General features: G+C 59.8%; 2 protein-coding genes across 3 annotated transcripts in view; both read left to right on the top strand.

Annotated features, from left to right (window-relative positions):
* The first annotated feature begins 321 nt into the window (after window positions 1-321).
* MRPL28 (mitochondrial ribosomal protein L28) lies at window positions 322-2,504 on the top strand. The gene is made up of 5 exons (XM_004596784.3): window positions 322-642; window positions 1,319-1,471; window positions 1,553-1,687; window positions 1,765-1,851; window positions 2,203-2,504. The coding sequence occupies exons 1-5, from the start codon at window positions 355-357 to the stop codon at window positions 2,308-2,310; spliced, it is 771 nt and encodes a 256-aa protein (XP_004596841.2). The 5' UTR covers window positions 322-354; the 3' UTR covers window positions 2,311-2,504.
* A 6,415-nt stretch (window positions 2,505-8,919) lies between these two features.
* The window catches only part of AXIN1 (axin 1), a 33,321-nt gene continuing 22,406 nt past the window's right edge, over window positions 8,920-19,834 (top strand). For both annotated transcript variants that reach the window (XM_058680400.1, XM_058680399.1), the window contains exons 1-2: window positions 8,920-9,065; window positions 13,939-14,893. In XM_058680400.1, the coding sequence (XP_058536383.1) occupies window positions 14,019-14,893 (875 nt within the window). In that variant the 5' untranslated portion in view covers window positions 8,920-9,065; window positions 13,939-14,018. The remainder of the gene's footprint in view (window positions 9,066-13,938; window positions 14,894-19,834) is intronic.

Genomic DNA, 19,834 nt, shown 5'->3' with positions numbered 1-19,834 from the left:
TTTTTAAATCAATGTGTAGGTTTTTGTGTATTGTGCATTTTCCATAAACTTCTTCAATACTCGGTATGAGGCTGGACGATCATCCTTGTCAAGCCCAATCTTCACCTTCGTCCTGTGGGGCTGACACGGGGTGCACTTTGCCTGGAGCGAGATGTTTTCCACGGCCGCTAGCTACAGGAAGTGCGTGGGGATAATGGGCAGATGGACTAGTGTAGCAGCCAGTCAGCGGCGGGAGGCGGTGCGAGTTCCGGTTGCGGCAGGGCCGACGGGCGGGCCGGCTCGAGTTCCGGTTGCGGGCTGGGGTAGGGGTCCGCATTCCGGGGTCCTGGGTCCCGGTCGGGGCGGCTCGCAGCCATGCCCTTGCACAAGTTTCCAGTGCACCTGTGGAGGCGGCTGCAGCTGCGGGAAGGGATCCGCGCCCGCCTGCCCGCGCACTACCTGCGCGCTCTGGAGGACACGCGGGAGCCCACTCCCGTGCATTACCGGCCCCACGGGGTCAAGTTCAGGGTCAACCCCAGGAACGGGCAGCGGGAGCGCGTGGAAGACGTGCCCATCCCCATCCACTATCCTCCCGAGTGCCAGCGAGGACTGTGGGGCGGCGAGGGCTGGATCCTGGGCTACAGATACGTGGGGGACGACAAAGTGAGTGGGGACGACAGGGCGAGGGGCGAGTGTTGGGGATGCTGTCCTGGAGGCTGGACTGGGGGGACACGACTGGGTGAGGGGCAAGGGCCGGGCATGCTGGACAGGGGGGACGACTGGGTCAGGGGCGAGGGCTGGGCATGCTGTCCTGAGGGCTGGACAAGGGGGACGACTGGGTAAGGGGCAAGGGCCGGGAATGCTGGACTGGGGGGATGACTGGGTCAGGGGCGAGGGCCGGGCATGCTGTCCTGGGGGCTGGACTGGGGGGATGACTGGGTGAGGGGCGAGGGCCGGGAATGCTGGACTGGGGGGATGACTGGGTCAGGGGTGAGGGCCGGGCATGCTGGACTGGGGGGACGACTGGGTCAGGGGCGAGGGCCGGGCATGCTGTCCTGGGGGCTGGACTGGGGGGATGACTGGGTGAGGGGCGAGGGCCGGGCATGCTGGACAGGGGGGACGACTGGGTCAGGGGCGAGGGCCGGGCATGCTGGACTGGGGGGACGACTGGGTCAGGGGTGAGGGCCGGGCATGCTGGACAAGGGGGCACGAGGTGAGAGGCGAGTGTTGGGGATAGTGTTCTTGGGGCTGGGCTGGAGGGGATGAGGTGAGGGGTGAGGGCCTGGGATGCTGGCTTCAGGGTGGACTGCTGCCCTAATCGCCATCGCCCCCTCCCCAGCTGTCCAAGAGGGTGAAGAAGGTGTGGAAGCCGCAGCTGTTTGAGCGGGAGCTGTACAGCGAGATTTTGGACAAAACCTTCACTGTGATGGTCACCATGCGGACCCTTGACCTCATCGACAAAGCCTTTGGCTTCGACTTCTACATCCTGAAGGCAAGCGGGGTGGGGGAGTAAGGGCGCTGCCCGGGGCCTGCTGGGGGTGGGAGAGCCCTGGCCTCACGGGAGCACCTGCAGACCCCCAAGGAGGACCTATGCTCCAAGTTCGGCATGGACCTGAAGCGAGGAATGCTGCTGCGGCTGGCCCGGCAGGACCCCCAGCTGCACCCAGACGACCCCCAGCGCAGGGCAGCCATCTATGGCAAGTACAAGGTACGGCCTCATGCCCCCTGCGTCCTGGGCCCCCGGCTGGGCCCGGGTCCTCACGGAGCCCTCTGTCCACCTGCCAGGAGTTTGTCATCCCAGAGGCCGAGGCTGAGTGGGTTGGCCTGACACTGGAGGAGGCCATGGAGAAACAGCGGCTGTTGGAGCAGAAGGTGGGGGCCGGTGGGGGCCGTGGGCCAGGAGAGGGTGTGTGTGTGAGAGACAGAGAGAGAGAGAGAGAGAGAAGGTGGGGGCCAGTGTAGGCCGTGGGCCAGGAGAGGGTGTGTCTCTGTGTGTGTGTGTGTGTGTGTGTGTGTATGAGGGGGTGGGGAGAAGGTGGGGGGCCAGTGTAGGCTGTGGGCCAGGAGAGGGGAGTGTGTGTGTGTGTTTGTGTGTGTGTGTGAGAGAGAGGATGTGGGGGCTGTGGGCCATGAGAGGGGTGTGTGTGCTGCCTCAGTCCCCTGGGTGCCTGTCTGCTCCCCACAGTGTGCCCACTGTCTATGGTGACCCCATCTTCCCTTCAGGACCCCGTCCCACTGTTCAAGGTCTACATGGAGGAGCTGATTCAGAGGCTGCAGCAGCAGGCGCTCTCGGAGCCCGCAGTGGTCCATAAGACGGCCAGCAGGAAGTGAGCGAGCAGCACTCAGCCGTCCTCAGTGGGCCCTTACGCCGTGGACTCACTTAGAGCCTGGGCTGACTGAGGGTCGCCTGTGGACAGTGAGTGGCTCCCACACAGCTCCCTGGGCTGCAGTGGGCTTTGCTGAGGCCCGGGGCAGGGCCCCGTGCTGCTGCCTGTGGAGAGGGAGCAAGTAAAGCTTGAGCCAGGGTGTATGTGCTTCTCTGGAGTTCTCTTCGAAGGTCCCGCCCCCACAACTTGCTGCCTAAGGGCTGGCCACCCATCCACAGGCAAGCGCTGGACATCGGGGTGAAAGTGTCCTGGGGCACATGACGAATGTGCTAACCCCTGCCACTTCCGCTTCCCTGCATGTTCTGGAACGTTCTCAGAATCAGAAGATTGGGAGGCAGTGGCCACTTGTGGGCAGGTGAGGGCACTGTTGGGACAGGTTGTCAGTGGCCTGCAGTGGGTGTCCCCATGAGGCTTCCAGCTGGCCAGTGGCTGTCCCATGCCTTCCCTGCCTGCCAGCTAGGGTGTCCACATCTTGCCCAGAGCACAAGTGGAAGATGAAGTAGATGGTTCTAGGCCCAGGACGTGAGCCCTGGCTGCAGGGGAGCAGGAGGTCCCCTCCCCAGCCCTCACTCTGCTCTGGATTCAGGTCACTTCAGACTTCCTACCTACCCCACCCACAGCCTGCTCAAGGGCACTCGGGGCAGTGGCTGAGTTGCCTGCATGAACCGTCTGCTGCTGCATTCCCCAAGTGCTGCAACAGCCTGGATGGCACCAGCCCAGAAGCTGCTTCTGCGTCTCCCTCTTGGGTACAGGGTCTAAGCACTTGCACCATCTTCCGCTACCTTCCTAGGCCATCAGCAGCAAGCTGAATTGGAAGTAGAGCAGCTGAGACTTGCAGGATGCTGGGTGGCATAAACCCCTGACTCGGGAAAGGTTAAGAGCCCCGAGAATGAACAAAAAAAAAAAAAAAAAAAAAGGAAGCCCCTCTCTCCTACAAATAAAACAGTAATCAGGTCCGGCCGGACCCCGAACAGGCTGGGTCAGTGGCACTCTGCTGCCTCTAAGGTTGGCGAGATGGGGCCTGCTCACATGGGTGCAGACTTGTATACATGTGTTCATGCTGTTGGCACACCTGCCAACTTCTTGCTGTATCCACTCCTGCTTTTGGGAGTGCCACTTGTTCAAGCTCTGCAGCCACTGGGGTGCAGGCAGTAGGGGCTCTATTGACAGCTCAGTTTATACCATTGACCCCTAACCAATGGGGTCTGATCGGCTCCAGTACTCAGAGGCCAAGAGAGCCCAGATGTGTATCCCAGAGACCAGCTATAGGAGTGGACCTTCAGGTGCAAGCGTGTCCCATTACTGCATGTGGGGGTCAGGGCCTGCTCAGGTGCACAGAGGGTACCCTGCACCTCAGTGGGATCTTTCTAGAGCCTTGTACCCTGGCTGTCTCCGCCTTCAATCTGTGCTGCCCTCTGCCTTGCCCATGTAAACACTGCCACCTGCCTACAACTGGACCTTTTTTCTGGTCCTGATGCAAAGTCCAGTTGTGTGTTGCCCTGCAGTTCATAAGAGTCCCTTTCTGATGCCCACCATGTTGTGTCAGCAGCAGGGGCCCCTGACCCTGGCCGAGCTCCTGCTACAAAACAACCGTTCTCACCCTTCAGCCCCCTTGGGCCCAGCAGATGGTAGCTTTGGGCTAGGCCAGTGGGAGGGACCCTGGAGTCAAGTCCAGGATGCCTGCCAAGCAGCCCCATGTCAGCCCCAACCAGCATGCCAGGACCCCCTGAGTGTATGACCCTGGGTTCTCCTGGTCTTCCCTCCTCAGTGGCTATTTAAGCTCCCAGGGGTTGTCATTGCTCTAGTGGAATGGCCTGGCCCAAGTGCTGCTGCCTTCTCGCATGTATCCACAGGCCGCCGCATGAGAAGTGGGGTAGTGGGGACTCAAACAGCACCCTGTGGGATACCAGTGTTGCAGGTGGTAGCTTAACTCTGTGCCACCTTGCCAGCCTCCTCCTGAGGCTCATAGAAGGCCTTCCCAGGTGTCTTGACTTCTGGGGCGTGTGGACAGGCCAGCCGTGGTCCCTGTCCAAGGTGATGATGGCTCTCCCCCTGGTTGAGAAGCAAGGCTCTTGGCACAACTAGGAAAGACCCATCTCAAAGGAAATAGGACCAGGGGGCGGGTCTTCCGAAGGCATGTTTGTGAGTCTACAGGCAGTGGGTCCTGAGAGGGGAGTGGACTGGTCAGCTGGTACAGGGAAGGCAGCTGCGCATGGAGAGTCCTCCCTGCCCTTCAGCCCCTGGGGCAAGCCTGACCTGAAATCCTCTCAGGAAGGGTTGCCATGGGGTTGAGGGGTCACCGCTGCTGTCATGGCCAGTGGGAGGTGGTCAGTGTAGTAGTTGCAGTCAGGCCAAGAGAGGGCCCAAGACCCTGCACACCAGGCGTGCATGGAGCATACACCCAGACCCTCAGCAGCTGCTGTGCAAGCAGCTATCATGCAGCCACACCCGGCTTGCCCTCCAAGGGGACCCTGGCACGGGCCCACTGGTGATGCCACCTGCGCCCCAGCAGGCACGAGTGGCTCAAGGGTGGCGGTGTCTAAAGGGGCTGGTTGCTATGGTTACCATAGGGTTTCGAGGCCGTCATCTGGTCCCTCCCTCAGCCAATCGGCAGTGGGAGCCTGAGCTGCAGGCTTCTGCCTCCCAGCCACACAGTGGCCAAGCAGGGACCGGGTGCTAGAGTGGCTCAAAGTGCTCAGTCGGACAACCAAGCCCATCATGGCGGACAGCGGGATGCGGGCAGGTGAGGTAAGCCGGGTGGGTGGACAGCCGGCCGGGTGGACAGGTGTGCAGGTGGACATGCCCCTGGCGCCCATTGTTCTCTGGCTGTAGCCCAGCCTGCTCTCACCCGTGGACCTCTCCCCAGACTTCCCGAGGTGGGGTTGCAAAGACAAAGGCGGCGGCGCGAAGCATTGCAGACCCCCAGCTTGCCTTGGCGTGCCGTCCTTGGTGTGCTGGCCATCGCACTCGGGGCTGGGCGGCAAGCTGTATCGGGTCAGTGCAGTTTAGGAAGCATTGTGATTTTCTTTTTTCTTGAGAAAGAAGAAAAAAAAAGCGATAAAAAGAAAAGAAAATGTCTACCTATAACAGGGCAGCCTACTGGGGTGGATCAGTCGCCAAATCCCATTACTCGGAGCCCAGAGGACAGGCCCTGGGAAAGCAGCTGGGGTCTGGGCACTGGCCAATGGCGTTGCCTTTGGAGATGAAGGGGGGCACGTTTGTGTGATGTGTATGCATGTGAACAGGAGTGCATGCCGTGGAGCCAGCACACACGACATGCAACAGCAGGCTGCAGCCTACCGGGTTCCTGCAACCCGCCACGGTCACCTCACACACTTCCCATGTCCCTGCTATGGCTGTATGCGATGCAAGTGGATGGCTGCGGGGCAGATGGGCTGGGCTGAGGGAGTGTCGATCCTTGGGAAGGTGGTCCTGCCTGGGCTGAGTGCTCCCACCTGCACCTTTGCTGTCTCGGCCTCAGGGCCCTGCCCAGCGGAAGCCATTGGGGAGTGCAGCCCGGCCGTGGGCAGTTGGCAGGACAGGAGCACGGGCCAGGAGGAGAAGAATTTCTGGAAGCCTTAGAGGCTTGGCTGGTGTGGCAGGCATGTCCTGAGAGTTCAAAGCCTCTGTCGGCCTCAATTGTCAGGTTATTAGTGAACTCCAAGGAGCAAATCTTTTAATCCGCTGTGGCTAATCCAGTGTACTTTTGTCTGCACGGTCAACTCCATGGCGACAAAGCGGCCAGAGAGATGCTCAGGACATGGCTGTGGCAGTCCCCAGCTCCTAGCAGCCAAGAGAGACATCTCGGGACAGCAGGGGATGGTCCTCAGGTGGCAAGCTCCCAGGGCCTGGAGAAGCCTTTTGGGAAGGGCATTGCAGGGAGCGGATAGTAGGGGTCAGGTGTGCCCCTGTGTCAGAGCGGCCTGGGGCTTTGAGTGAGGACACTGCAGTTGGTTGTTTCTGGAAGCCAGGCTGAGCACCACCCTCCTCTGATTCATGCCAGGCTTACTATGTTAGGTGAGGCCAGTGATGCCTTCCCCTTCCCACGGATGTCTGGTACTGACCTGGTATTCTGCCTGACAGGAGCCATAGTACCCAGGCACAGGCCAACATACACCTCCAGGGAGGTGGGTGCTGGGGTGGCAGAAGAAGGGTGCCTGGACCTGGCACCCCCACCCTCACTTGCCATTCTCTGCCCTCCTAGGCCTCAGATGGGCAGCATGGTAGGGACTCCACAGCAGAGGCTGGGGAGGTGGGCCTGGTCCTCCTGTGCCTGCACCCTATACCTGCCAAGCCAGCCGCTGGTTGGAGGGAAGCAGGATGCAGTGTGCAGGGAACAGGGAATGTGGCTCTGGAAGCTTCCCCACCCTGGGAGGCCCAGGGCCTGCGCCTGAGGGCAGTGTGTGTCCCCACGTAACGATTGTGGGTTCCTGGGGCAGAACACTCAGCTCCGTCCCCTCTAGAAGCAGCTTCCACACCAGGCACACACTTGCCTTCTGGCTGTCCTGTGCGCCCCCCCCCCCCCCGCCCTTGCTGATTTCATCCTGGCTCCCAGAGAGACAGCCATTCCCAGCTTCAGGTGTGGTTGCATCCCAGAGGACACTCCCTCCTCCAGGGGGAGCAGAGTGCTGCTGCGTCCCCAGGCTTAGAGCCTACCTCTACCTCTCCCCAGGCTGGCCTCTCGGAGGTGTCCCTGCACCCCCTCCGGCCTGCTTGGACAATCCCGTCCCCAAGATCCACCCCTGGACCCCTATCAGCAGGGTTGCTGTAGTCCCCTCTGCTTTCTGACTTCCTTCCTGTCCTGCAGGGCAGGGGTCCCGAACAGCCAGAGGCCCAAGGGCCCTGTTCCGGGGCCAGGGCTTGCGGACACTCATCAGCACGGGCCAGGAGGAAGATGGCCGCGGACAGAACACCAGGTGGCTGGCCTGGCTGCAGCAGCAGCTCTACAGAAGTAAGGCGAGCGTGGGGTGGGGTGGGGTTGCCGGTCAAGAGGCCCTGTTGTCTGCTCAGCTCGGCCAGGCTGCCCTCATCTGATGGAGACTCTGCTGTGTCCTGTCTGCTGTCCAGTCCAGCACCTGCCACCAGGCAGCAGTGGGCTCATGTTGGCCCAGCTTTGCTAAGGCTGGTGACACCAGGACATGGGCCAGGTCTCCAGCAGGCTGGAATGCAACAAGCCTGGCACAGGGCACACACAGGCAAGGGTTGAGGTCTCTGTAGCATGCTTGCCCCAGGCAGCACACATTGTGGGGCAGCTTGGAGGCAGCCCTGAGCTAGGAGTCGTGCCCTGTGGGCTATGAGCTTGGAAAGCCTGGGAGTGCACTGGATGTGACCTGGGGCCTGAGGCTAGGATGCTCAGCATGGCAGAGGCTGTTGTCCCACGTGCCAGTGGGGAGGCAGTGAGCAGGTGCCTATAGAGCTGAAGCTGTGGCCTCCGAGAAGGTGCCTAGCCCCAAATGTTCTGCACAGGTTTGGATTCTGGAGCCGTTGAGGGCCATCGTGCTGGCATGAAATTCCCAGGGGCAGCCATTCCTGGTATGCACAGCCTTCTTGGGGAGCTGTTGGTGATGGGCATATGACCGGGAGTGTGGCCTTGTGTCCCTCGGCTGGTGGGCAGGTGCCTTGCATTGGGGTGACAAGCCATGGTCTGCCCAGCAGATTGTTGTGCAATGGCAACTATACCTCTTGGCTCTCAGGATGGCCTCGGTGAGCTGTACCCCAACAGCAGCGTCAAGGACAGTCGTTGAGGGTTCCCCAGGGGGCAGGGAGAATTGTGGTTAGGGGACTGGCCCAGGGAGCTCCGGGTTGGCTCCAGCCCACAGCTTGTGAGGCTGTGGCTCCTGGCGCAGCCAGGGCATCCACAGGGGTCACTGTGGGGCCAAGGAGCGTGGAATCTGGCTCAGCTCAGCGTCCCGATCAGCTGAGGGACAGCACTCCTGGAGGGAGAAAAACGTGGCAGGGGAGGGCAGGCTGTGACCAGGTCAGATAGGCGGTCCACCACTGGCTGCCGTTCCCTGGGTGACTGCTTACACAGGGCGACGGTCTGGGAGAGAGGCCCACGTCCAGGGCTGACTAGGAGGAGCTGCCCGAGGCTTCTGGCCCGACGTGGGCCTTCATCTCGGGGCCCGCCGCCACCGGGCGCACGGCCTGCTGGACCAGCGCCGCTGCAGCTCCTGCACCCGCCCCCGTCAGCCCCGCCCCCGGCGCCTCGGCCCCGCCCCTTGGCCTGCGGGCTCCGCCCCTCAGCCGAGCCCGGCGCCTGGGCTCCGCCCTGCCCCCGCCCCCGACCGGCCAGGCTCCGCCCGCAGCCCGCCTCAGGTCCGCGCTCCTCAGACTCCGCCCCCACGGCGCCCCTCGTCCGAGCTCTCCAGGCCCCGCCCCCGCACTTCCGGGCGGCGCCGGTGGGGGCGCTCGGGCCTGGGCTTCGGCGCTCTGGGCTCGGGCTCCCGGCTCCCGGCCGTTCTCTCGCCACCGCCGCCCCTGGAGTCGGCCGGAGGAGGCGGGCCGGAGCCGCGTCCCGCCGAGCGGGCGGCCGGGCCTCGGCGGCACCCCCGCGGCCTGCCTCGCGTCCTTTTCTGGCCGCCGAGCCGCGATGGGGGCCGCCTCGGGCCGCGCCCCCGCCGGGTCCCGCCCGCCCCGCCGCTGCTGAGCGCATGGGCCGCGCCGGGAGACGGGCCCGGGGCCTCGCCGCCGCCGCGCGCGGTGAGTAGGACTGGCGGCGCCGCCGAGGGAGCGGGCCTGCACCCCGCGGCCGTCCATTGTAGGCCGCGCCAGGCCGGCCGGGCGGCCCGGACGTGGGACCCGGAAGAAGGACGCAGGGGCAAGGGTGTGAGGATTGAACGCGGGGTGCCCGGTGTGAGGAGGTGTGAGGGGAGAACACGGGGTCCCGTGGTGTGGGGTGTGAGGGGAGAACACGGGGTCCCGTGGTGTAGGGTGTGAGGGGAGAACGCGGGGTCCCGTGGTGTGGGGTGTGAGGGGAGAACGCGGGGTCCCGGGGTGTGGGGTGTGAGGGGAGAACGCGGGGTCCCGTGGTGTGAGGTGTGAGGGGAGAACGCGGGGTCCCGGGGTGTGAGGAGGTGTGAGGATTGAACGCGGGGTGCCCGGTGTGAGGAGGTGTGAGGGGAGAACACGGGGTCCCGTGGTGTGAGGTGTGAGGGGAGAACGCGGGGTCCCGGGGTGTGGGGTGTGAGGGGAGAACGCGGGGTCCCGGGGTGTGGGGTGTGAGGGGAGAACGCGGGGTCCCGGGGTGTGGGGTGTGAGGGGAGAACGCGGGGTCCCGGGGTGTGAGGAGGTGTGAGGATTGAACGCGGGGTGCCCGGTGTGAGGAGGTGTGAGGGGAGAACACGGGGTCCCGTGGTGTGGGGTGTGAGGGGAGAACGCGGGGTCCCGGGGTGTGGGGTGTGAGGGGAGAACGCGGGGTCCCGGGGTGTGGGGTGTGAGGGGAGAACGCGGGGTCCCGTGGTGTGAGGAGGTGTGAGGGGAGAACGCGGGGTCCCGGGGTGTGAGGAGGTGTGAGGGGAGAACGCAGGGTCCCGTGGTGTGAGGTGTGAGGGGAGAACGCGGGGTCCCGGGGTGTGGGGTGTGAGGGGAGAACGCGGGGTCCCGTGGTGTGAGGAGGTGTGAGGGGAGAACGCGGGGTCCCGGGGTGTGGGGTGTGAGGGGAGAACACGGGGTCCCGTGGTGTGAGGAGGTGTGAGGGGAGAACGCGGGGTCCCGGGGTGTGAGGAGGTGTGAGGGGAGAACGCGGGGTCCCGTGGTGTGAGGAGGTGTGAGGGGAGAACACGGGTCCCGTGGTGTGAGGAGGTGTGAGGGGAGAACGCGGGGTCCCGGGGTGTGAGGAGGTGTGAGGGGAGAACGCGGGGTCCCGGGGTGTGGGGTGTGAGGGGAGAACACGGGGTCCCGGGGTGTGAGGAGGTGTGAGGGGAGAACACGGGTCCCGGGGTGTGAGGAGGTGTGAGGGGAGAACGCGGGGTCCCGGGGTGTGGGGTGTGAGGGGAGAACACGGGTCCCGGGGTGTGAGGAGGTGTGAGGGGAGAACACGGGGTCCCGGGGTGTGAGGAGGTGTGAGGGGAGAACGCGGGGTCCCGGGGTGTGGGGTGTGAGGGGAGAACACGGGGTCCCGGGGTGTGAGGAGGTGTGAGGGGAGAACACGGGTCCCGGGGTGTGAGGAGGTGTGAGGGGAGAACACGGGTCCCGGGGTGTGAGGAGGTGTGAGGGGAGAACACGGGGTCCCGGGGTGTGAGGAGGTGTGAGGGGAGAACGCGGGGTCCCGGGGTGTGGGGTGTGAGGGGAGAACGCGGGGTCCCGGGGTGTGAGGAGGTGTGAGGGGAGAATGCGGGGTCCCGGGGTGTGAGGAGGTGTGAGGGGAGAACACGGGGTCCCGGGGTGTGAGGAGGTGTGAGGGGAGAACGCGGGGTCCCGGGGTGTGAGGAGGTGTGGGGTGTGGGGGGAGAACGCAGGGGCCTGGAGTATGAGGAGGGAACACGGGGTCCTGGGGTGTGTGGGGAGGGAATGTGAGTCCCAGTGGTGAGGAGAGAATCGTGGAAGTGTCCCAAAGATGGGTTGAGAAGGCAAAGGGGTTCTAGAGGTGAGGGGAGAGGGGTGAAGGGGTTCTAGGGCTTAGGCTGGGAGGAGAAGGCAGAGGGAGTGCCTGGGTGTGAACACGGAAGGCAGGGAAGTGGGCAGGTTCCCAGCGTGTGCAGGCTGACTGTGTGCAGGCCCAGCCCTGAGAAGAGTGTATTTCAGGGTGTAGGGGGAGGCCCCTGCCTGAGGCCTTGGGAAGGTATGCAGGTGGGAGCTTGGCCTGCCAGGGAGGGCTGCTGCGGAGGACGGGCAAGGCAGGTGCCCCAGGCGTGGGTGTGGGCAGGAGTGGAAGGGAGGGAGCCCAGGGTTGCTGCTGCGCATGTGCTCGCTTCCTGTGGGACGTGACCTGTGGATCTGCGGGGGTTTTCTGGGTGTGGGTGGGCTGCACGTGAGTGGCTGCATCCAGACAGTAAATGCAGGGATCTTGTGGGAAAGGTGGGAATGAGTGAGTTGGAAGCCCGAGGAGGGGTGCCTGGTGGCTGTCCTGAAGTCCACGGCGTGCGTCCTGTCCTGGGTGCGGTTTCAGGCTCTGTCACCCTCTGGGAACTCAGGTTTGCAACCCTCCTGAGCCCGTGTCCCTATGAAGGGCTGCGGCTGTGTCCGCCTGCTGCGTGCAGCCATCTCCGCTTCCTCAGGACACGTCCCAGGCCTGCTGGACCGCAGGCCCTGGATGGGGAGTCTGCGTTCTCAGCCACACCCCCAGCATAGCCAGACTTGCTTGCAGTTCTAAGAATGTCCCTTCACAGACTGCAACACTGCAACACTGCAACAGGATGGGAAAGCACATGAGACACGGTGTTGCCGTGTTCCTGCCAGAAGGTGTTGTCTTGAATTTCTGGGAAGCTGGGGAAACGTGGGTGACGGGTGTAGGCTGGCATGAGACAACAGCGTGCCCCCTCAGGCATTGAGAGTGGAGGTTTGGGAGGTGTCAGCGGTGTGCTGCTACCCCCACATTTCATTTACGCAGAAGGCTCCCAAGTGTGAGCGTTGAGCTGGCTGCCATATGCCCAGGCTATGTGCCTGGTGGGGATGAGAGGGGATTTTAAATACAATGTCAGCCTTGGAGATGGCTTTTATGGAGTTGCTTTATTGACTGTGGTTCCAGGCTGTGGGCTGGATTTGGTGCTTGTGGGCATCTGACTCCAACTTGGAATTAATGTAACTGCTTCATGTATGTGGAGTATGTGTGGTTCTCTGTGTGGCCCAGATGTTTCCATGGGTTCATGTGGTTTCAGGACACCCAAGGTCTTCTCTGCGTTGCTGGCTAAATGGAGATGTGAATTTTCCTGTTGAGCTCTGAAAGCAGCTCCCAGGGACTGGCATGGGCAGGGCTCCCCCCTGAATTACAGTGCTCAGTTTGAAAGAGCCTCAGTTGATCAAGGGGCTGCTGCTTGAGCTTGCTGCTTTTCCCATGTGCAAACACTTGGGTTCCCATTGGTGAATTAAATATTTATCGCCAGATGTGTGCTAAGTAGAGGTCCTGCTGCAACACTGATGTATTAGAAAGCGACAGTAAGTGCCTCCTGCTTGGACACTGTCCGTGTCAAGTAGCTCAGGTCCTTCTTAAGGCTAGAGTGCTATGTGATCTTTAAGGGTCGGGTAGAGGCCTGCTCTTCTGTGGTTCCAACCTGGATGGGAGGGCATCAAATGGCAAGGAGTGGAATCGAGCTGCCAGCACCCCATTTGGATGGGGCACAAGGATCTATCTGGCTGCTTTTGATGTGCCCTTGAGCAGTAGGGTGCCACAACCCCTGGGGCCTGACCTTCAGACTGGCTGCACCTGCTGTGGCTGAGGAGAGCCCCCCTGGTGGGTTTCTGGAAGTCATTAGCTGTGGAAATGTCACTTGGGGCCAGTCTGTCAGCCACTGCGTGTGTGCTCCGTGTGGGGATGTAGGGGGCAGGGATGGCCCCACAGTGTGAGGGTATAGGGGCAGGGATTTCCCTGCAGTGTAGGGGTGGAGGAGGCAGGGATGGCCCCGCAGTGTGTGCAGTGGAGGGGTGGAGGGACAGAGATGAGCCACAGCCTGGCGTGCTGGCGCTCTGGCTTGTTGAGGACTGAGGTGTTTGCTGTTGGTGAGCTGGGTGAAGGCCGCCCTGCAGCACTGGTCAGGCTGGGCCAGGCTGGGCTGGGTTGCTGTGTGTGAGGTGTTGCCGAGCGCATGGTCTCTGGGCTGGTGGAGTCCTGTTCAGGACAGCCTTGGTGCACAGCACCCAGCACCTGAAGGTCTTCTCTTCCATGAGGGCTTGTGGTTTGGTTAGTTGCCGTGTGTGTCACATGATTCCTTAGCAGAAAGATAAATTTATACGTTCATTTCATTCTCTGCAAAACCTTTTCTGATACTCGGAGGGTGCTTTCCGAGCAGGCATGTGGCCTGGTTGCTACTCTGGCTGTTGCTGCCAGTGCCCTGCCAAGTGGATCCTGGAGGTGGCCAGGGTGGTCTCTAGCTGCGTCTCCCCTGGTCCCCCTTGGGTGGGCTGTCTCTGGGATGAACTTCTGCCAGTTGACCCTGTGCAGAGCTGAGTAGCCTTGTAGGGTTGCCTGTGCCAAGCTGCCGATGGCCTCTGTGTGTGGGTGCTGCTGAAGGCTGCTCAGGTGGTCAGTCGTATGTGTGGCAAGGTCTCCCACTTGACAGAAAACTGTGGCGGGGGAATGGAGGACCTGGAGGAGACCTCCCTGCCTGGGGGTTTTTCATGAGTCACCCACGCTGATACGGCTGGAACTGCAGCTTCCTGCCCCTGGACCCTGTGCTTGGCTGGCCGCAGAGTGACGGGCACAGGAAGTGGCTCCCCTGTGTCTTGGGGATCCCTCAGTGTGAGACCCTGCAGTTGTGCCTTTTGTAGGGGTTGTTGGCATGTGGAACAAATCTCATGTGCAGACTGACTGTTTCAAGGCACATCCAGGCTGTGGCCCTGGGCGGGCGAGTGGGTGGGCAGGCGGGCAGGCGCCTGGAGCCCCCGGTCCTAACCCTTGTCCTCTTGATGGTTTCAACAGGACAGCCTGACACACGGAGCTGTAAGTACTGACGTGTTAGGGTGCAGCGCTCCCTGTCCCTTGCCACACAGAGTCCCACAATGAGTGTCCAGGAACAGGGCTTCCCCTTGGACCTCGGCGCAAGCTTTACCGAAGATGCCCCCCGGCCTCCTGTGCCTGGTGAGGAGGGAGAGCTGGTGTCCACAGACCCAAGGCCTGGCAGCCACGGCTTCTGCTCCGGGAAAGGTGCTGGCGTTAGAGGGGAGACCTCGACGGCCACCCCAAGGCGCTCGGACCTGGACTTGGGGTATGAGCCTGAGGGCAGCGCGTCCCCCACCCCACCATACCTGAAGTGGGCCGAGTCCCTGCACTCGCTGCTCGATGACCAGGATGGGATCAGCCTGTTCCGGACTTTCCTCAGGCGTGAGGGCTGTGCCGACCTGCTGGACTTCTGGTTTGCCTGCAGCGGCTTCAGGAAACTGGAGCCCTGTGATGCGAACGAGGAGAAGAGGCTGAAGCTAGCCAGGGCCATCTACCGCAGGTACATCCTGGACACCAGTGGTGTTGTGTCCCGGCAAACCAAGCCGGCCACCAAGAGCTTCATAAAAGACTGCATCATGAAGCAGCAGATTGACCCCGCCACGTTTGACCAGGCCCAGACCGAAATCCAGTCCACCATGGAGGAGAACACCTACCCTTCATTCCTTAAGTCCGACATCTACCTGGAGTACACGCGGACAGGCTCGGAGAGCCCGAAGGTTTGCAGTGAGCAGAGCTCGGGGTCAGGGGCAGGCAAGGGCATCTCTGGGTACCTGCCAACCCTGAATGAAGACGAGGAGTGGCAGTGTGAGCACGGCACTGAGGTGGAGGCTGGGGACCCCGCCCCTGCCAGCAGGCTCTCCCAGAAGCTGCTGCTGGAGACAGCGGCCCCCCGGGCTGCCTCCGGCTGGCGCTACAGCGAAGGCCGTGAGTTCAGGTGAGTCAACACGAGGTGTCCTTTCCTGGTCTCCCTCGGGCACCTGGAGAAGGAGTGAGGCATAGGTGTTGGTGACATGTGATGTTTCCCGTGTACAAGTGGAGCTTTTTAAGGTGTCTGATGTTGGCTGAGAATTGTGACTGTGGAAGTCATTAGGAACACTTGGATCTTGGGGGTCGTTCCGACAGGTGTGGTCGAACCCACCAGGCCTGCGCACCTGTGCTCTTGTCCAGGGCGTGGAGTCATCTGCTGGAGTGGATGTACTGACGTGCAGTTCCCTTCTAGGATCCTTCTAGAAGCTGAGAGACAATGCCAGAGACCTTGGTGGGTGGCAGGTTGTTGGAGCACTTTGAAGATTTATTTATTTTTGTTAAATTTATGGAGGGAAGGAGAGACAAAGAAAAAGATCTATCTGCTGGTTCACTAAATGGCTACACCGGCCAGAGCTGAGCTGAGCTGATCCAAGGCCAGTAGCCAGGAGCCTCTTTGGGTTCTCCATGTGGGTGCAGGGTCCAAGTCCTTGGGTAGTCCTCGTCCTCCACTGCCTTCCCAGGCCACAAGCAGGGAGCTGGATGGGAAGTGGAACAGCCGGGACACAAGTTGGCACTCATATGGGATCCCGGTGCATGCACAGTGAGGATTTAGCCATTGTGTGTCGTGCTGGGCCCTCATTGGAGCATTTTGGCAACTTCCTGTCACTGTGCATGGGGTCCCAGGACCAGATAGCTCTTCCTGCCAGCCAGGTGTGCTGGAATGGCTGGCAGGGGCGTTTTCACGAAGTGCAGGGTTTCCTGGCTGTCTCCTGTGGGCACCCATGGGTGTCCTGGCTGTGTGTTACAGCTTTGGAACTGGTGTCCTTTTATTCTCCATAATCTCTCTGTTTATTGAAAGTTATTTGGTTACCGCTCACGTGTGTTCCATTGGAGTCGTTGGCTTCTAGAACTTGCAAAGCTTGGCGTGTGTGTGTCCGTCCCCTGGCGATTTCATCAAGATTCTGAGGACGTGTTCGCTTGTGGAGACTGTCCTGTGCTATTGCCATGCACTCGGAGAGCCCTTCAAGCTCACCGCAGTAGAGCGGTTGACTACTTGCTAAAAAATGCAGCAAGTTTGGATGTTTTGGTAGGTCTGCTGGCATTGTGGTGTAACAGGTTAAGTCGGTTCAGGTTCTGCTTTCCATCCAGCCCCGTGCTAATGCACCTGGGAGATGGGGGCAGATGGCTCAAGGACTTGGGTGCTGCCCCCCCCCCCCGTGGGAGTCCTGGCTCCTGGCTTCAGCTCAGCCCAGCCCTGACTGCTGAGGCCCTTTGCCGAGTGCCTCTGCAATGGAAGATCTCTTTCTCTCCCTCCCTTCTCTATTTCCCTCTGTCTTCTGTTTAGGGGAACCAGGATTGAAGCCAAGGTGCCCTGATGTGAATTGCAGGTGTCTGTTTCCTTGGGTCATGGTCAGATGCTTTCCCCATGCCACTGTGATTAGAAGTGTCTCCTGTGACATGTCAGTGTCACAGGTGGTGCCTCAGCCCTCTATGCCATATTACTGGTCTCATAAAGAATACATCTTTTTTTAGTGGAATTATGAAGGAATTTAATTCCTCACAATGCATTTATTTATTAAATATTTATTTGTTTTTATTGCAAAATAAGATAAACAGAGGAGAGACAGAGAAGATCTTCGGTCTGATGATTCACTCCCCAAACGATCTCAACGGCTGGGGCTGAGCCGATCCAAAGTCAGGAGCCAGAAATCTCCTCCAGGTCTCCCACGTTGGTGCAGGGTCTCAAGGTGTTGGGCAATCCTGCTTTCCCAGGCCACAAGCAGGGAGCTGGATGGGAACCGGGCCTGCTGGGATTAGAACTGGCGCCCATGTGGGATTCTGGTGCATGCAAGGTTAAGAATTAGCCACTAGACTACCATGCTGGCACAATGAATGTATTTTTTGAAAGTTATATGTTTGAGAGAGAGTCGGGGTTCTTGTTTCTGGCAACTCATCCCTCACATGCCTGCAGTTGCTGGACTGGCTAGTTACTTAAAAACAAAAACAGAAAGGCATCAGCCTAGCCTGATGGCTTAGTGGCTAAATCTTCACTGTGCATATGCCGGGATCCCATATGGGTGCCAGTTCGTGTCTCAGCTGCTCTGCTTCCCATCCAGCTCCCTGCTTGTGGCCTGGGAAAGCAGTTGAGGACAGTCCAGAGTCTTGGGACCCTGCACCCGCATGGGAGTCCTGGAGGAAGTTCCTGGCTCCTGGCTTCAGATTGGCGCAGCACCAGCCATTGCGGTTACTTGGGGAGTGAATCATTGGACGGAAGATCTTCTTCTCTATCTCTTCTCTCTATATATCTGACTTTGCAATAAAAATAAATGAATCTTAAAAAAAAAAGAAAAGCTGTGGGGATCACTGGGTCCCTCCAGAGTGCCGAGAGACTGGTCAGAACACTGTGGTGGAGGGGCCCAAGGAACCTGCCTAATTTTGGCATCACTGCCCTGGTGAGCAGATGGCTTTGTTCCTGCCCTTTGGTAAAGCCATTCCTTGGCTGGGGGTGCTCTGTTCCTGGGTTGCACAGGGAAAGCTGGGTTCATCTCCTGATGGAGTATTTGATGAACTGCTTCAGGGTCTGGGTTCCATTTGTTTGCAGTTTCCTTTGAAATCTGGGCTCCTGTCTGTAGCTTCTCTGTGCAAAGTTCACACCCATCAATCAAAGTGTTCCAGGGGCCGATATTGTGGCACAGTGGGTAAAGCTGCCGCCTGTGACCCTGGCATCCCACATATATTCTGGCTCCTCCACTCCCCGTCCAGCCGTCTGCTATTGGCCTGGGATCAGCAGAGGGTGGCCCAAGTGCTTGGGACCCTGCACCCACGTAGCAGACTCGAATGGAGCTCCTGGGTTTGGCTTGGCCCAGCACTGGCTGTGGAGGTCACCTGGGAAGTGAGCCAGCGGATGTAGAAGTGTGTGTGTCAGTCTCTTCCTTTACCTGTGACTCTTGACTTGAAAGCTTGCTGCACTTTAACCCTTTGGTGGCTGTGTGCTGGCTGAGCCAGCTACTCCATCTGTGTGGGGGCGGCCATGGTCTATGTGGCTGAGCAGCGGTTGACACAGTCAGGGTTTTTTTTTTTTTTTTAGATTTATTATTTTTATTACAAAGTCAGATATACAGAGAGGAGGAGAGACAGAGAGGAAGCTCTTCCGTCCGATGATTCACTCCCCAAGTGAGCCGCAACGGCCGGTGTGCGCTGATCCGATGCCGGGAACCAGGAACCTCCTCCAGGTCTCCGATGTGGGTGCAGGGTCCCAATGCATTGGGCCATCCTCGACTGCTTTCCCAGGCCACAAGCAGGGAGCTGGATGGGAAGTGGAGCTGCCGGGATTAGAACTGGTGCCCATATGGGACCCCTGCGTGTTGAAGGCGAGAACTTTAGCCGCTAGGCCACGCCGCCGGGCCCCACAGTCAGGGTTTTGTAAGTTGGCTTGTCCACAGTTGATGTGAACTGCACCTTCAGCATCCTCTTCCCCCCTTTGTGAAACCAGCTTCCCTTTTGTAAACTGCTGTTTGCTTCGGGGTGTTGTTCACATAAACTTTCCTGCCAGACCCCACCACAGACAGGGTGTGTGCTCTGCAGTGTAGCAGAGTTCATGTTGTCCTCACTGAGGTTCTTTTCTTTTTTTTCTTTTTTTTTTTTTTTTATTTTTTTATTTTTTTTAAAGATTTATTTTTATTACAAAGTCAGATATACAGAGAGGAGGAGAGACAGAGAGGAAGCTCTTCCGTCCGATGATTCACTCCCCAAGTGAGCCGCAACGGGCCGATGCGCGCCGATCCGAAGCCGGGAACCAGGAACCTCTTCCAGGTCTCCCACGTGGGTGCAGGGTCCCAAAGCACTGGGCCGTCCTCAACTGCCTTCCCAGGCCACAAGCAGGGAGCTGGATGGGAAGTGGAGCTGCCGGGATTAGAACCGGCGCCCATATGGGATCCCGGGGCGTTCAAGGCGAGGACTTTAGCCGCTAGGCCACGCCGCCGGGCCCACTGAGGTTCTTTTCAAACTGGTGTCTGTCGTGTGTCCAAGGGGAACCTTGTTTTCTGTTCTTGTTTTTTAAAGATTGATTTATCTATGTTTTATTGCAAAGTGAAATATATATAGAGAGGAGGAGAGACAGAGAGGAAGATCTTCTGTCCGATGATTCACTCCCCAAGTAACCGCAATGACCAGAGCTGAGCCAATCCGAAGGCAGGAGCCAGGAACTTCCTCCAGGTCTCCCATGCGGGTGCAGGGTTCCAAGGCTTTGGGCCGTCCTCCACTGCCTTCCCAGGCCACAAGCAGGGATCTGGATGGGAAACGGGACTGCCAGGACATGAAACAGCACCCATGTGGGATCCCAGTGCATGCACAGTTAGGATTTAGCCGCTAGGCTACTGTGCCAGGCCTGGAGCAGAATTTTTAAAATCTGTGTAGTTGGACCCAGCGCCGTGGCCTAGCAGCTAAGGTCCTCGCCTTGCACGCGCCGGGATCCCATATGGTCGCTGGTTCTAATCCCGGCAGCTCCACTTCCCATCCAGCTCCCTGCTTGTGGCCTGGGAAAGCAGTTGAGGATGGCCCAAAGCTTTGGGACCCTGCACCCGCATGGGAGACTCTGAAGAGGTTCCTGGCTCCCAGCTTCGAATCAGTGCAGCCCTAGCCATTGAGATTGTTCGGGGAGTGAATCATTGGATGGAAGATCTTCTACTCTGTCTCTCCTCCTCTCTGTGTATCTGTCTTTGTAATAACAATAAGTAAATCTTAAAAAAAAAAATCTGTGTGGTTTTCTCATAATATGTATTTTTGTGAATTTGTTGGTGATGAAATGTTTTGAAATCAGCATTTGTGATGCCTGCAGATTTCTTTCCCAAGACTGCCCTGGCTCTGTGACTCCATATGAATTTTAGCATTGTATTTTCTATTTAAGACA

This window comes from Ochotona princeps, chromosome 24 (assembly GCF_030435755.1).
Source record: "Ochotona princeps isolate mOchPri1 chromosome 24, mOchPri1.hap1, whole genome shotgun sequence".
In the NCBI taxonomy this organism is placed as follows: Eukaryota; Metazoa; Chordata; class Mammalia; order Lagomorpha; family Ochotonidae; genus Ochotona; species Ochotona princeps.
Note: the sequence above shows the minus strand (reverse complement) of the source record. Positions and strands in the feature narration are given on the sequence as shown.